The 16,005-nt window shown below is 53.3% G+C and overlaps 6 protein-coding genes across 6 annotated transcripts; 4 read left to right on the top strand and 2 right to left on the bottom strand.

The window, feature by feature from the left end:
• Positions 1–186: 186 nt before the first annotated feature.
• Positions 187–693, top strand: CLUP02_12609 (uncharacterized protein; the record flags this gene model as incomplete). Its single annotated transcript, XM_049291573.1, has 3 exons — positions 187–236; positions 316–345; positions 405–693. 3 exons carry the CDS (start codon positions 187–189, stop codon positions 691–693), a joined length of 369 nt encoding a protein of 122 aa, XP_049148718.1.
• A 1,086-nt stretch (positions 694–1,779) lies between these two features.
• CLUP02_12610 (CFEM domain-containing protein) lies at positions 1,780–2,443 on the top strand (the record flags this gene model as incomplete). The annotated part of the gene is made up of 5 exons (XM_049291574.1): positions 1,780–1,784; positions 1,819–1,960; positions 2,025–2,161; positions 2,231–2,293; positions 2,386–2,443. The coding sequence occupies 5 exons, from the start codon at positions 1,780–1,782 to the stop codon at positions 2,441–2,443; spliced, it is 405 nt and encodes a 134-aa protein (XP_049148719.1).
• A 1,268-nt stretch (positions 2,444–3,711) lies between these two features.
• CLUP02_12611 (uncharacterized protein) lies at positions 3,712–5,294 on the bottom strand (the record flags this gene model as incomplete). Its single annotated transcript, XM_049291575.1, has 3 exons — positions 3,712–4,357; positions 4,409–4,875; positions 4,935–5,294. The coding sequence occupies 3 exons, from the start codon at positions 5,292–5,294 to the stop codon at positions 3,712–3,714; spliced, it is 1,473 nt and encodes a 490-aa protein (XP_049148720.1).
• Positions 5,295–5,444: 150 nt separating this feature from the next.
• On the bottom strand, positions 5,445–7,872 carry CLUP02_12612 (uncharacterized protein; the record flags this gene model as incomplete). The annotated part of the gene is made up of 11 exons (XM_049291576.1): positions 5,445–5,612; positions 5,684–5,841; positions 6,034–6,068; positions 6,119–6,204; positions 6,274–6,427; positions 6,561–6,699; positions 6,737–6,910; positions 7,060–7,129; positions 7,208–7,380; positions 7,446–7,649; positions 7,713–7,872. 11 exons carry the CDS (start codon positions 7,870–7,872, stop codon positions 5,445–5,447), a joined length of 1,521 nt encoding a protein of 506 aa, XP_049148721.1.
• A 493-nt stretch (positions 7,873–8,365) lies between these two features.
• CLUP02_12613 (uncharacterized protein) lies at positions 8,366–12,320 on the top strand (the record flags this gene model as incomplete). Its single annotated transcript, XM_049291577.1, has 8 exons — positions 8,366–8,611; positions 8,666–8,885; positions 8,951–9,126; positions 9,183–9,614; positions 9,675–11,746; positions 11,807–12,001; positions 12,072–12,117; positions 12,177–12,320. The coding sequence occupies 8 exons, from the start codon at positions 8,366–8,368 to the stop codon at positions 12,318–12,320; spliced, it is 3,531 nt and encodes a 1,176-aa protein (XP_049148722.1).
• Positions 12,321–13,645: 1,325 nt separating this feature from the next.
• On the top strand, positions 13,646–13,999 carry CLUP02_12614 (uncharacterized protein; the record flags this gene model as incomplete). The annotated part of the gene is made up of 1 exon (XM_049291578.1): positions 13,646–13,999. The coding sequence occupies one exon, from the start codon at positions 13,646–13,648 to the stop codon at positions 13,997–13,999; it is 354 nt and encodes a 117-aa protein (XP_049148723.1).
• Between the last annotated feature and the right edge of the window lie 2,006 nt (positions 14,000–16,005).

Here is a 16,005-nt window from a genome sequence, read left to right on the forward strand (position 1 = left end):
CATGCTGGAACCTAGTTATACGCGTGTATGACAACCATTCTAGCGTCAAAGTATTATTTCCGCTCTGTTCGGACTTTCTGAGAGGGCGCATCAGCTTAACCTCATTAAAAACAAGATGTCATTCATTCACTTGCAGACAGTTCAAGCCGTCATTTGCCCCCCCAGCCCTTGCAATCGCAATCTCAGATGCCAAAGGCGGCATTGAAGTGCCGGCGCGGGGAAGCCCTGTCCAACTAGTGATGAATTCGACATTCCTCCGAGCTCTAAACAGCTTTCTTCGCCCCTTGTTTGTCCTCTACAGACGACTCATCTCAGCTTATTCGAAAATTGTATAGCGAGCAGCCAGTCGGTCCCATGGTCTAAAGTCACATTATCAGAAGCTATTTCAATCCGCCTCCTCTTAGGACGCCTCGCCTCGGCAAGCCACTTTCACTTGAATTATCAACTCACCACAGAGGCGCAGGCGGCGGCGGCGCCCCGAACTCCTCCCCTCCCCCGATGCTTCCCCCGATGCAGGAACTCGTCCTTGGCCACACCCTGACTGACCTCCGAGTGCAACCTCGCAACACCCCCGGAATAACTTGGACTGAATACCACCCCTTTTCCCTCCCCGCCCGCCCCCGCAATCCCCGGATTTGCAGCAGTCCACAAGCGGGGTTTGGGGAGAGACCACCTCCCTATCCAAGTTCCTAGCAGAGCCGATCACCTAGCAACCGCTGCGCCGTACCGTGCCTGGCCGAATCTTGGAGGGGGATCTCGAGACAGTGACGTGGGTGTTCTGCAGTTGTCTTAAGACGGAACAGACAATTACGTGAGATGAACCGCTCTCGTCCGCTCATCGCTTGCTGGCCATGCGGCTGGGAAGTGACGGATAGGCCTGTCTACTTACAAGCTTCCCCGCAACTTTAAGCCAATGTCACATCGGTCGAGATGCCTCCATGTCCGAGTTGGCCTTGTGATCGGCCGAAATTTTGCGGGCCAGAGCGGAGGGAGGAACTTGGGGAGGTTTGGGCATTATATGTGCTCGTGTTAATCGACTGGGTCTTGGCGTGATATGGTATGGGCTGAGGAGCTGTCCGCCGTTGCGAGTGAATACTCTAGGCGGAAGCGTATGTCGGAGCCGGTCAATGGCCTAAGGAAATGCTAGCGGAGGTTGTCTGCTACCACCTAAAGGTTCGTCTCATGCTTTGGTCCCATGAAGAAACGTCTAGTTGGACGTCTCTGAGCCCAACTTTGAGGGGGGTTCATCCTTGGTCTGATGTGGTTCAAGTCAGCGTGATGCCCTCCACCACTCTTCAACCCCCTTGCTGAGGTAAACAGACATACGTACAGCCACATCATCTGAATCAAGTTTCCCGACCTCCAAACGTCTGTCTCCCCCGTGGGTTCTCCATCCGGCAAAGTCGCCGATGTTGGCCAGTTCCCTTTGGGGGACGTGACATCCGTCTGGGGTTGCTTTACAATGCCGCGATGAACCATCTTGGCGAAAGCCTCCTCGCTTGCCCTCAACGGCCAACCCCGCTTGGAGCTTCGTCCACCCTCGTTGTTGTTCTTCGGCATCATGTGAAATTTGGAGATGCACTTCTAGAGGTAAGCAAGAGGAGAGACATCGAAAAATATGGGAAAGGAAGAATGCGGGTAGTAGTTTGCGGGGTAGAGGACCATGATGGGCTCCTGACGTTGGCAAGGTATCGATGCAATGTAGGTTGAAAGAGTAAAGGGTAATCAGACAAGAGAAGGGACGGAAAACGATCTATATAAACCCATCGTCATCCCCAGATGTCGTGATCAACCCTTCCAATTGCACAACATCACCAGCTCAGATCACTTACACTACCAAGCCCATATTCACCCGTCTCAAAACGACCAATCAGTCAACATGCAGTTCACCACCGTCGCCGTCGCCTTCTTCGCCAGCCTCGTCGCTGCCCAGGACCTTTCCACCCTCCCCGACTGCGCGGTATGAGACACCTCATCTCCTCCAGTGCCCCCTTCGTTTTGTCTACCTCAAGACAGATTTATAGACAGACGACTCTTGGTGTTTCCAAGTTCGAACCATGTGGCTAACGAGAAGAACCTATGATATCCAGCGTCCCTGCTTCGTCGACAACTTCCCCATCTCCGGCTGCACTGACCAGACCGACTTCGCCTGCATCTGCGCGTGAGTTCTTGCCCCTGTTTGGAACCCCCTCACGAGCCCATTCACTAATATGTGCTGGATACCATCTAGTTCCTCCGCGTACAACAGCGCCGTGACCACCTGCGTCCTAGGTGCCTGCGAGCTTACCGACGCGTAAGTGGACATTCCATTCCTCTCTATGCCTCTATCTCCCCGAATGGAGGCAGGGATCAAGCGTTTCCGAATACTGACTTTTGGGCTCCCAGTCTTGCTGCCTCTTCCTGGGCTCAGGCCACCTGCGCCGCTGCTGGCGTCCCCATCTAGAGTGTGGAACTCGAACAAATTCCCACTTTCTGAAGCTAGCCACGGCTTCAAATCCGACTTGGAGGAGGTCATGAGTGGAAGGGAGATGGGGGAGGCAGGGGAGAAGTTTTTGTTGTGAAGTGTACATATTCAGTGTGTGGACCACAACTCCAACTTAGTACATATATGCGACGCAGAATGAGGAAAAACCATTGTTAGCAAATATCCGTTTCATTGATTGTGAGGCATGAAAAGCTGGATCTGAATGGCTGGTGTATCGAGGGTTGGGATTGGCAGGGGGAATGCCTTCACAGGCACGCAAAGGGGGATTGCTTTTCAACAAGCATCGTCCGCTGTAGTCGATGGCCGAGCGGTATGATTCTGGCTTTCGTTAGCTAGGGGTTGTATGTTGGCTCACGGTCCTCCATAATGCCATGGATAGCTTGTTTTTTCTGGTCCTTTTTTTTTCGGTTCCTTGTGTATACTACCTCGTATTCACCATGATGTATCTAAACCCATACACTCACCACCCTTCTCAATGTCACACGCTATTGAGTTTCATCCGGCCAACTTATTTGGAAAATTGTTGTGAAAGAGAGACGGCGTTCTCGGGACTTCTTTTTTTGACTTCCTTGGAAATTGTGAGATTTGCTCAGGACCATGTTTATTCATGAGATGATGTAGTAACCTATGGCAGCTCATCGGGTCCTGAGGTGAGGAGAGGTATATAATCATGCTTGGATCTGGAATCCAGAAGGCCGGCTCGCTGATGACAGCACCTTTGAGCACGTGCTTGGTCTTTCAACACGTCACGATCAAAGGAGATTGGTCGGTCTGCTCTGCTTGGTTATACGCGAAGTCGTCAATGTCTCAAGTGGGAAGAAACGGCTCTCGGCCTAGATAACTGTGAAACATTGCCCTCTTAGCGATGTCGTTGGTAAAATATGGACACTTGCCTAGAAGACGACAGAGGCCATACAGATACGGAGCCCAGAACATGACAGAGATTCACCCCATGTATCACGGACGAGCAGCATAAAGTGGGAAAAGATTCAGATCACATTTAGTGCGGGAAGCGCCTGTTATCGACAGTGATCTAGAACATCTCGTCTGAAGCTTCGGCCGTCTAATGGAGACAGAAAAAAAAAGCATAAAAAGTGAGCACAAGCATGCTCTAGCGAAAGCAAAAGCCCCATGTGACGAACCCGTAAACGCCAGTCATTAAAAGCTGATGTAAAGCTTTCTAGGATTTCATTGTTGCTCCATATTTGCCAAAGACCAAGTCTTGCTCATCGACGTGAGTCAAGGCTCGGTCTCGACGAGTCGAGACTTGGCCGCATGGAGCTGCTGGAGCTCCTGCGACGGCGCGCTCGCTGCTCGCCCGGGTCCGACGGCCGCAGTCCCGACGACTTTGCAAACATGTTCAAGATGTCGGTCAACGAGATGACACCGGTCAGACGGCCGGAAAGATGGGCGCCTGGCATGGCCGCGGCAGGTACAACGTGCGAAACCTGAGTCGGGAGAGGCGACTGAGGCGCGGAACCAATGCCCGGCACCAGTACTGACGACGTTGTGGGCGCCAACAAGGGAGTAGCCGGTGCGGACGGAGACGGAGACGCCGATTCAACAACCCACATGCGATGAGACTGGGTGGCCACCAGCTTTGCTACAGTGTGCGCCAGCGTCGAGTACGGGTTCACGTAAAAGACCGGGAAAGAGTCGCGGCCGTGCTCGACGCCGCGCTCGCCTAGGATGACAGAGATGAAGTGCATGCAGGATTGCTTGAGCAATGGCGCGTCGGCGGCATTCGTCAGATGCTTGACGTCTACGGTTGAGATGTTTCCAACAACATTGTGGCCATTGTCAATAACAGCCACACTCGTCAGACCCTCGGCGTTCATGAGCGCCAGGGCGTCTCCTAGAATGCTGTCGGAGCTACAAAGCATTAGTTCATGTCGCAAGCTAGCAAGAGGAGAGTTTTCTTACTTGACGGAGACGATTTGCTGCGTGCCGATGCCAAGATCGCGCAACAGGACAGGGTATAATCTGTCGATGGCGGGAAAATTGATGCCTTCGTTCCAGAAGAACTCAATGACCTTGAGCTGAGTGAGGATGCCAATTACGTCGCCCGAGGGGTTTGTGACCAGAACGCGGTGGATGCCGCTGCCAAACACTTCGATGGCCCGTTCCAGTGTCTCATCAAAGGGCAAGGTGATGAGTGACTCCTTGCGGCAAAGCGGCTGGATATCTCGTAGGGCTATACGGGCTCCCGTCTGGGCCTTGTTCACGATTTCGTCGTACAGGGGTACCTGCTCCTCGTCGGGCCTGGCGAGTCCTACAACTACAAGAAGATATGTGTTTAGGTCATTGTAGTCAAATGTTGAAACAGCGGTTTTGGACGATGCATCTTCTCGGATCAGAACGACGTTGGACGGGCTGTGTTTGACAAGAGTCTACCACAGCGTTAGTAAAAGATACAAAGCACTTGAACAAAATGGGAGGGAGAACGCACCATCGAGGCCTCCTCAACACTGGTGTCCAGAGTAACCCATCTGAAGTCATCTTGGGCAACGAGCTCGTTGACCGAGATATCGCGCCAGTCGCGGCCTGCAAAGCGCGGGTTCGAGTGCTTGTTGGCGGCAGGTGGATGGTTGAGGAGATCCTGTACAGCAGCTTGGGTGAAAGAGGGATGTCGCTGGGCGCGAGGCGAGCCAGGCGCATTTCTCAGATTTTCGGCGAAGCTCTGACGATGGGTGTGGACGTGGGTGGTCTTGTGCAGGCTCGTCTGGGAGGGAGTTCGCTGAGGGACAGCAGGAGGTGAGGTTATGATGGCTTCGTCATTGTGTGCCCCGGACGTCGGTGTTGCGTCCATGACTTAATTCAATCGGGAGATGTTGGTGCAACCTAGTATGGGACGGTCTACTCGGGATGTTGTAGCAAGATGGGCAGAACGATCGAGGGCGGGGTTTCGATGGTGGTTGGCGACTTGCTATGTTGTTGCTGCAGTTTAGTGTCTTGCTGTCTAGAAGCTCGTGATATTGGCTAAGCCTGAGTCTTCCTCAATGAGCGATGCCTTTTCACTTTGCAAAGCCGCTTCTTTTGTGGTGGCTGAGGGGATTGTTGACGAGGCGCCGAGAGATGAAGAAGTCAATGGTCGGCTGATTGCGCCCGAGAGCGACGGTTGCCCAGCCTGGGGCCGGGGAAGTTGCACCGCCTTACGTAGAGCTATGGATCGCAATTGAGGGGCTGCAGTGATCTGACGGATCCCAAGGTGGCAGGGGAGGCGAACTTGACATGCGCTTTCAACGGGGTGTTCCACGGCTCTCCTGGATATGGTATTCTATTGGTTGAAATGTGATTTGACTCGTGCAGAAGACGCTGAAGTCTTCGAACGTCGCGATGCTGGGATGATGGAGTACCTAGCGAGATGGCAGTGTGGTTTGAACTATGTGTAAAAGGTCTCAAGAGATTTCTGTTCCGGCAACAGCCAACAACTCGACAACGACGAGACTGAGGCGGGGAAAGAAAAAAGAAAAGAAGCAAGATGAGGGGTTGCAGCTACTGGACCTTACCTTAGGTACCTTAGCTAGGTACCTCCCTAAGGTAGTTACCTTCGCCTAAGGCGAGTGAAGCATCATGACAGGCGCTGGGGAGGACGTTGGCAAAACTTAGCCACTACACAACGGGGTTACGTACCCCGGAGACGTAACCCCAGGGATGTAAACAGCGCCGGCGGGGAGTTTTTGGGTGCTGAACGTTAGAATGGACTGAGGTTGTCTAGACTAAGGTATGTACAAGTGTAGGCAAGGAATCTGTCCGCTACCCCTCCTTGGACAGGTATGTTGGCAGACCGGGTTCTCATTGGCTATGTCTTCTCCCCATACCCCATAAGCCAGATAACCCCCCCTTCCGCATACTTCGCTCAAATACATACCTGAAATATCTAGATGCATTCTAATGATGTCGGACTGGTACATACCTATACCAGATATAGGAAAGTTGGGACTCGGTCGCGACTAATGTTAATCACAGATGAAGGATTCTATGCAAGATCCATTTGCCGTTTCGTCTCTTTCTTGTCGGCAGCCACCTGCAGCCACCTTATGTAACTCCAGCACCATTGTAAGCAGTCGCTTACTTTTTGATTTGTGCCTGGGCCATGATATTTGTATTCAGACGGGCTTCGTATATTGTATGTGGCCGGATATCTCGCCGTACCGTCTTGACTTTCAGCCAGAGAAAGGGCCGTCCCTTGATGCATCGCCCCTCATCTGTGACTAGGGAAATGTGTCCAAGCCTACTAACCTCAGGGACGCTGGTTGGCAGGCACAATGGTAGAAACAAAGGGACTTGTCCGCAATACGGCATGTACAGCCATTTTTACTCGTCTTTCATGATAGGGCAGCCGGAAGCTTGGACGAAAACGTGAGTGCCTCAAGATAGGAAGCTCCTTGCTTGTAGAGAGCTTCTCGGCTTCATGCAACATATCTTGACATGGTGAAGCTTGCCAGCGGGCTTTTCTTTCTTTGTGTTATTTCCTCGGCAGAGAATTTTCATGGCTTCTCATCATTTGTTCGCGTTCTGCTACTGTGGACAGGTTCCATCTTAGTGTTTGGCCAAGATGCTTTGATACTTACTGATTGTGTTTGGCAATTGGTAGGTGGGTTGATGCGAATTGAACACCAATGGAGTGGGATAGCCATCAGTCTACCTAATCAACGTGATGCTACCTTAGTAATCAGATGATAAATCATAGACATTGCTCTTTTGAAATTGTATCGTCACCATGTCTCTTGGGTAGAGTTTGGCATTTTGGGGCATACCAGCCAACGGTTTACTTGGTAACAAACGGCTTGGAAAGAAATCGATGAGTGTTGCTCTCTCTGCGCGTCTGCGTGCCTGTGCACTGGAGGGCCAGGTACCTTGATCAAACGTTGACCCTGTCGGTGGAGACCAATCTTCACATGCAACCACAGCCAGTCAAAAGCCCAATTTACTAACAAATTATTTTATACGTACACACGACGGGACGTGACAATGTACTGAGCCCGTAAGGTACCGTTGGCACTTACACCGCAGAACCCCTCCCATCCGTCACCCCTCCTCCCCTCCCCAAGCCGGGGCCAGGGCGGGCAGACCACCGACAGCCCAGGACAGCGCGTTTTCGTGCCTTGAGTTGCTGATAATGCCGCCCCGTACGTAGCACCGCGCCAGCACGGGTACAAACCTCGCAGCGACACCACCTCAACAAGGTAGGTACCTACTATGTAAGGTACCTAGGTAAAGTGACCACGGACGGCCTGACGCCGGACGGGAGGGACGTACAGGTGGAGCCCACCCTTTAGCAACAGCCCCGCCAAAAACCTGCCAAAATTATTGTCATTTTTTGCAGGTTTCCCCTCCACGACAGGAAGACCCGAAGAAGACCCCCAGTCCTGGTCCCTCACCATCGCGGGCTTGCTGCCTCACTTTTTTGACTCCCGCATGTTTCTTTGTTTTTTTTTTCCCTTCCCTTTCGACCCAAAAAAAAAAACCTCCCTCCACCACCCGAACCGTGCCTCTTGAAGCACAAGAAATCTCATTGCGATCAGTCCCTTCTTCCAGAAAACGACTGCATATACCCGCCCTCCTCCATATCCTCGTCCGACACGCGTTCGCTTACTTTGGCGCACCAAGACTGGGAAAAAATTAAGGTCCAGAGACATTGAGCCACCGAAAAGGGTAAAAAAGTACCCCTCAGAACAAAACATAACCCGACGCCGACTCTTATCCGCCTCTCCCCCGCGTATACCCTACCTCTTTTTCGACAAGCTTTGCGCCCCCGACAACCTCACACCGCCCCGGCTGCGCTGTCTTGGGGCTGGTAATTAATTAATCTGCAAAAATCCAGCAGACGACTCGACAACAAACCACCACCATCTCCTCCCCGTCTCAGTCGCAAATATGTCTGTTCTCCCCCCAGACGTCCACGCAGAGCTCTCGCAGCTGCTGCAAGCTCTCCAATCTCCAGACAACTCGGTTCGATCGCAGGCCGAAGACCACCTTCAAAATAACTGGACAGCCACCCGACCCGAGGTTTTGTTGATGGGTCTTGCTGAGCAGATTCAAGTCGGATCTGATGCTTCGGTACGCTCTTCCACCCTGCACCTCATGCCTCCGCCTCTACCTACCCTCGCCATTCCTGCGCATGTAAACACGCACGCTCTTCTGGCCTCCAGCTAACCGCGCCACTTTGCTCACCAGATACGCTCCTTCGCCGCCGTTATTTTCCGAAGAATCGCCTCCAAGAGCCGCAAGAATGACCGCGGCGAGTTGGTTGATATGTTTTTGTCCTTGTCTCAGGACCAGGCTGCCGTCATCCGCCAGAAGCTTCTCGAGAGCCTCGGTGGTGACTTCCAGCGTGCCGTGAGAAACAAGATCAGTGACGCTGTCGCTGAAGTCGCGAGGCAATACACCGAAAACAGTACGTCGACACCCACATTCTGTTTCTTCATGCTTTGGGACGTTCCGAGCCTAACACCATGGCAGATGATTCCTGGCCCGAGCTGCTGGGCGGTCTCTTCCAGCTTAGCATAGCGCCCGACGCCGAGAAGAGAGAGACGGCGTTCCGCGTCTTTGCCACGACTCCGGGTATTATTGAGAAGCAGCACGAGGACACGGTTATCCAGGCCTTCCAGAAGGGTTTCAAGGATGATTCCGTTCAGGTAGGAGAATTCCCATCCATTCGCCATCATTATCAAGCCGGCTGACTTTCATCAAGGTGCGTCTGGCCGCCATGGAGGCGTTTGCGGCCTTCTTCAGGAGCTTGGGAAAGAAGGCGCAGCCCAAGTACTACCCTCTTATTACCGATGTTCTCAACATCATGCCGCCTATCAAGGAAAGCCATGACTCTGAGGACCTTAGCAGCGCCCTTGTCGCTCTTATTGACATGGCCGAGACCGCGCCCAAGATGTTTAAGCCTCTCTTCGGCAACTTGGTCAAGTTCAGTATCTCTGTTATCCAGGACAAGGAGCTCGATAACCTTTGCCGCCAAAACGCTCTTGAGTTGATGGCCACTTTTGCCGACTACGCACCGTCACTGTGCCGCAAGGACGAGACCTACACAAACGATATGATCACACAGTGCCTCAGTCTCATGACTGACCTTGGCGAGGACGATGACGATGCGGCTGATTGGCTGTCATCTGACGATGTGAGTGATACTTTTGGTCTGTCCAGAATTTGCATCATTGGAGTACTGACACTTCTCTAGCTGGATCAAGAGGAAAGCGACCAGAACCACGTCGCTGGAGAGCAGTGCATGGACAGACTCGCCAACAAGCTTGGTGGCCAGACCATCCTGGCACCGACCTTCAACTGGCTTCCCCGCATGATGACCTCTATGGCCTGGAGAGATAGACATGCGGCTCTGATGGCCATCTCCGCCATCTCTGAAGGCTGCCGGGAGCTGATGATCGGTGAGCTCAGCCAGGTTCTCGACTTGGTTGTTCCTGCGCTCAAGGACCCGCACCCCCGTGTGCGCTGGGCTGGTTGTAACGCTCTTGGCCAGATGAGCACTGATTTCGCGCCCAAGATGCAGACCGACTACTACGACCGTGTTCTCAAGGCCATCATCCCGGTCCTTGACTCTCCCGAGGCTCGTGTCAAGTCGCACGCCGCTGCTGCCCTCGTCAACTTCTGCGAGGAGGCCGAGAAGTCCATTCTGGAGCCTTACCTCGACGAGCTCCTGTCTCACCTCTTCCAGTTGCTCCAGAACGAGAAGCGCTACGTCCAGGAGCAGGCTCTGTCAACCATCGCCACCATCGCCGACGCTGCTGAGGCTGCTTTCTCTAAGTACTACGATACCCTTATGCCTCTGTTGGTCAGCGTTTTGCAGAGAGAGAACGACAAGGAGTTCCGCCTTCTCCGCGCCAAGGCTATGGAGTGCGCTACACTGATCGCCCTGGCTGTCGGCAAGGAAAGACTTGGCCAAGATGCTATGACTCTCGTCCAGCTCCTTGCCTCCATCCAGCAAAACATCACCGATCCTGATGACCCTCAAGCGCAGTACCTGATGCACTGCTGGGGCCGCATGTGCAGAGTCCTCGGCCAGGAGTTCCTTCCCTTCCTGCCCAACGTCATGCCACCTCTTCTCGAGCTCGCCAGCGCCAAGGCCGACATTCAGCTCCTGGATGACGACGACCAGGTCGAGCAGATTCAGCAGGAGGATGGTTGGGAACTCGTCCCCCTCAAGGGCAAGATGATTGGAATCCGGACTAGCACGATGGAGGACAAGAACATGGCCATTGAGCTGCTTGTTGTGTACGCTCAGGTACTCGAGGGAAGCTTCGCTCCTTACGTGGCCGAGATCATGGAGAAGATTGCCCTCCCTGGTCTGGCCTTCTTCTTCCATGACCCCGTCAGATTCATCTCGGCCAAGTTGGTGCCTCAGCTTCTGAGCTCCTACAAGAAGACGTACGGTAGCCCATCAAACGAGCTCGCCGGGCTTTGGGCTGCGACCGTGGATAAGCTTCTCGAGGTGTTGACCGCGGAACCTGCGATTGATACTCTTGCCGAGATGTATCAGTGCTTCTACGAGTCTGTCGAAGTCGTTGGCAAGGAGTGCCTCACCGCCGATCACCTATCTCGCTTCATTGACTCAGTCCACTCTGCCATCGAAGACTACAAGGACCGTGTTGCCCAGCGTCTTGAGGACAAGGAGGGCCTCCCGGCTGAGGATGCAGAAGACGAAGCCGAGGACGTTTTGTTGGCTATCGAAGATGACCAGACCCTCCTGTCTGATATGAACAAGGCCTTCCACGCCATCTTCAAGAACCACGGTGCCGCCTTCCTCCCGTCATGGGAGCGCCTGCTTCCCACGTACGAGGGCTTCCTCAAGTCGGAAGACCCTACCCAGCGCCAATGGGGTCTCTGCATCATGGACGATGTGCTGGAGTACTGCGGCACCGAAAGCCAAAAGTACGCCAACCTCATCACCCAGCCCCTGGTTGATGGTTGCAGGGACTCATCGCCCGCCATCCGCCAGGCCGCGGCCTACGGCATTGGTGTGGCAGCCCACCGCGGCGGTCTTCCTTGGGCTCAATTCCTGGGAGGCGCCCTGCCTTTCCTGTTCCAAGTGACGCAGGTTCCCGAGGCGCGGAGTGAGGACAACGTCTACGCAACGGAGAATGCTTGTGCTGCCATTGCCAAGATTCTTCACTTCAACGCCGGCTCAGTTCAGGACCCCAACAACATTGTGGCTCAGTGGATCGAGACTCTTCCCGTCACAAATGACGAGGAGGCCGCACCCTACGCCTACGCCTACCTGGCAGAATTGATTGACAAGTGAGTAAATCTCCAAGACGTGAGTAGTCAACTATGACTGATACTAATTTGTGAATTCAGGCAACATCCGGCTGTCGTTGGCCAGGCTGGCAAGATTTTTGTGCTCACTGCACAGGCTCTGGAGGCAGACTCTCTGGCGGGACAGACTGCAAGCCGCGTAGTATCCGCCATCAAGTCTCTTCTGTCCCAGGCAGGTGTGGACCCCACGCCGCTGCTTCAGCAATTCTCGCCCGAATCTCAAAGAGCGATCACCTCGTACTTTTCTTAGGAGATGAGTTTGCGCAGGAAATTCTGGGATGACGTGTTGCACACACCCGTAACGAAGAAGACGCGCTGAGGACGCCGCGGGCCGCTGTACTAGAAGAGAAGCAGTTGATGATACCACAAGCACCGAACGGTTAAGGGAGGGTCTATGAGGCACGAGAAACAGCGCTGGGCTTGGATAGCTGCTGAAGCAGACTCGGAGCCAAGTTCCGGCGTAGGGCGATATCGGTGGCAAAAACAGAGGAAACAGCGAGGGGCGGACATTATTGTCAGGGGGTTTAGTTCTACTGAACCCTCGTTTTATCATTAAGCGATCCCCTCTTCAGCGGCGCCATAAATGATGGCAATACGATGATATAGAGAGGAGTGGTTGTTTTACGAATAGAAATTCACGCAGATGAGATTTGCCCAATGACTGGAAACATGACTCGAAAAGGACGAACACGCGTCAACCTGAACGAGCAGGTGTTAGTGTTTACTTCATCGTGAGGTATCACCAGGAAGGAACGGCGGAGTGACGTTAGAAACGAAAGACGATGGGGTTCGACGAAAGAGATGTCCCTCCTTGGCACCCGTGATCTGTTCGCCTTCCCAACCATGCCTGTCAGACCCAGTACACTGGCGTTGGCAAAGAAAAGTCCGAAGTAGGCTGAACGAGCTGAGCACCGGAAATGGCAATCTCGAAAGAAAAGTAGCAGTAACGCCTGACGCCCAAACGCCTTGGGTAGCGTACTTGGTTTGGAGGGGTCTCAGCTTCAGCTTCTTAGTCTAGGCAGGTCAGTATTCTGTATACGATACTGAACGGTCTTACTCCTACCATCTCGGCCATATTCTTTTGAGGCTGGAGCCGAAAGCTGGAGCTAAGAAGCTCAAGTTGGAACGTGGGTATGGAATGAATGGCGTCTTTTACGTGCTGGGCTTGGGGTAGCTGAGATGGGGGGCGTATCGAACCATTTTTGGGGACTTTACGGACGAAGCTTGAGTGAGTCACTCTGCTCTGCGTTGCCAGCCTTTTAGACTTGTCTTTCTATTCAACTCTTCCTCGGTATTCTGATCATTATCCTGTCCCGGGGTCAAAGGTACGCCCCCCCCTTCCCCTCGTTCACGTCCGATATAATAGAATTTCTACCTGGGAACAAGCACATACGACCACACCCATCGGAGAATTCGGGATCCCGTCCGCTCTCCCATAGACAAGCCGATGAGGGCCAGATTAGTAGTTGAGTCGGTGACGATCAGCGAATACCTGGTGTTGTATGTTTTTATTTTTTTGACGTTTTTGTTCAGTGGCAGGTTTACTGGTGGGTTACGATGTTTGCTTGAAGAGCCACAGGACTGACAAAGCTGATTGGATACCTGATGACATCCTTCAGCGAGAAAGAAGGAGAAATAAGGCAGGGAATGGAAAATTGCACATGGGCAAATGGGATTGCCATGTCTGTTCGCCACCCCTCCTTACTGGACCGAATGGCATGGGATATCGGATATGGCGGGGTGGGTGGTGGTTCAGACTTACACCCTGGACCTCACTTGACATACACTTTGGATACACATAGGTGGTAGAGAAAGCCACCGGGAATACTCCTCTTCTTACTTGGCTACGTATTAGCTCGGTTGGCCCGGTTCGTTAGTGAGATGTTTGACAGGTCTTGCCATCTCGGAAGTCCAAGGTCAAGTCGGACCGGGAGTCGGATAAGGTCGTTGCTTTTCTTCTTCTTCCTCTTCGTACTCCCATCGTTGGGGATGGCGGGGAGGCGGAGGAGGGGCACAAGAGTGGGAAAGCGTAATTCTGGTGTTACCGCGTTCTTTCTTCTCTTCTGTATCGATTGTGAGAATGCCATGCTGGGTACGGGGATCTGTGTGGCACTGTTACTCGGGAGATTGCTTGCTTCCTTCGTCGTCGTCGTCGTCGTCGTCGTCGTCGTCGTCGTACAGAGACACAAAGACACGCATCACGCACGCCGCCGAGCTTTCGATTCCTACAGATGACTAGGTATATTCGGATCATACCCGGCCTGCGGGTCTCTACTAATGATTCACTGTTGTGCGAGGTGCTCTTGTGTTGCTCGTTAACGGTTCTCTTGCATTGTGGTTTCCCGAGCTTCTCGTCAACCCCCGTCGGAAAGCGCACTTTGGTTTCGAGCTGTGGTCTGCTAACCAGAGGGCATAGGTAGGGGGCACGTCAGGTTCACGGTTGGTGTTCAAAGACGGAGCGAGGGGAGATGCTAGTGATGCATGCCCGTTACGTTATCTTTAGGCGCGTGTGCCTCAGCTCGCTGCAAGGAGAAGGAACTGTCGGATTCGCATCCGTTTACGACGTCGGGCTTGGGCTGCCTGGAAGGTGATTGCTCCGTCTACTCCTTCAATACCCGGGAGAGGGTTCAAGCTCGTGGGCGCAGCATGGCTTGGTTCACGCGACGGAACATGGTTATATGAAAGGTGTTGAGAAGCTCATCTGGATGACGAGAAGCGCTTCAGATTGGCGGATGTCACTTCCAACAGAACTCGCAGCATACAAAGTAAATCATTGAGGTATGCCATTCTTTTGCTGATCTTTACTGCTTTTGGGGGTATCTGGTGGGCGAGAGTCACATGGCAGACCACAGGTGCGCTGTTGAGTGTGGTGCTTGTGGCGGTCGGCTGAGGTCTCATGTGGCGCCGAGACGCGGGCAGGCACGGCAGGACAGGTTCAGTCAGGAAAGAGGCAGAACTAGCTAGGTACTGCGTAAGGGCGTAAGGTTAGGTAGGTAGACAGAGAGCTTGGGGCATCTATCTCAGCTTTGGGGTTAGAACGAGGCTGCTGCCGAGGGGACTGGCTGGCTGGCCAAAGTGGCTGCCGCCGAGTCAGGGGCCTTGTCAGCGATCTTCACGGCGGAGGGCACGACGGGTAGATCGTGAATAAGCATCACGAAGGTTTTTGTTTTTTTGTGTGAGACGAGCGGGCGGGTGGTGGCATTGGGTGCAGGATGTTTGTGGTTAACCCAGGTTCGGGCCGCTGCCCCAAGGCTTGCCAGGCTATGCCAGGATTTCTTTCCAGTCTCAGCGAAAGGATTTTTTTTTTAAAAAGCCGTGTATGGAGTACGAAGAGGGATAGGGAGGGATCGAGGGCGCGTAGCAGAGTGCCAGAGAGGGTCGATCGCCGATGACATGGGAAATCGAAAGTGGATGGATGGGAGACGGTGTCGATGCATATTTGGAAATGGGAGAACGGGAGAAACCCTAGGTGCCGTGGTGCCTAGGTGTGCAGTCTCTACCTACGCTAGGGGAGATGAAATGGGGAATGCACTTTGCTCAAGTTCTCTCCTCACATGATGGGTTTCCTGCTGTGCTACCTACTGCAGCAAGTGGTGCCGTAGTTGGCGGAAGAGAAAGATGGCATGGGGACCAACGGTTCGTTTTGCTGCTCGAGCTTGGGCGCAATTGATGTTTATCACTTTTGTGATACCGTAAATAGGCAGTGTAGGAATGCGGTGCGGAAGTGTTGGTTGTGAGCACGTCAGGAGTCAAGGGTGTCAAGGGGGGGGGGGAGACTTTCAGTGGGAGTTGGTGCCGCAGGTGTTTGGGTTGGTCTGGTATCCCGGGTATGCGTGTGTGTGTGTGTGTGTGAGTGTGTGTATGTGACTCTGTGAGTGTCGGTACAATGTAAGGCTGTCCAAGGCGGCAAGGCCCCAGGAGAAATGACGAAATGGATTTCTGCTGGGGAAAAGTCAACTCTGTCCGTGCTTGTCTCGCTCGCAGGCCCATCCCTGTTCCTATGCTGCTGCGTACGTTGAGTGCCGTTTTCGGTATCCGGAAGATGGTGGCCTAGGCACCTGTTGAAGTTGGGTCAGAGAACATGTGGTTGTAAGGTACTTGAGGGATAGAAGTAACAAAGTAACGTAGGGATTCAACAAGCCGATATGCTGTGTACGCAGTAGATGCAAGTTGGCAAGGTTGGATGGGACAAGTAATTCTCATCTGTCGGAATCATGGAAAACATGGGAAAGTGTGGCGGC

This window comes from Colletotrichum lupini, chromosome 6, assembly GCF_023278565.1.
Source record: "Colletotrichum lupini chromosome 6, complete sequence".
In the NCBI taxonomy this organism is placed as follows: domain Eukaryota; kingdom Fungi; phylum Ascomycota; class Sordariomycetes; order Glomerellales; family Glomerellaceae; genus Colletotrichum; species Colletotrichum lupini.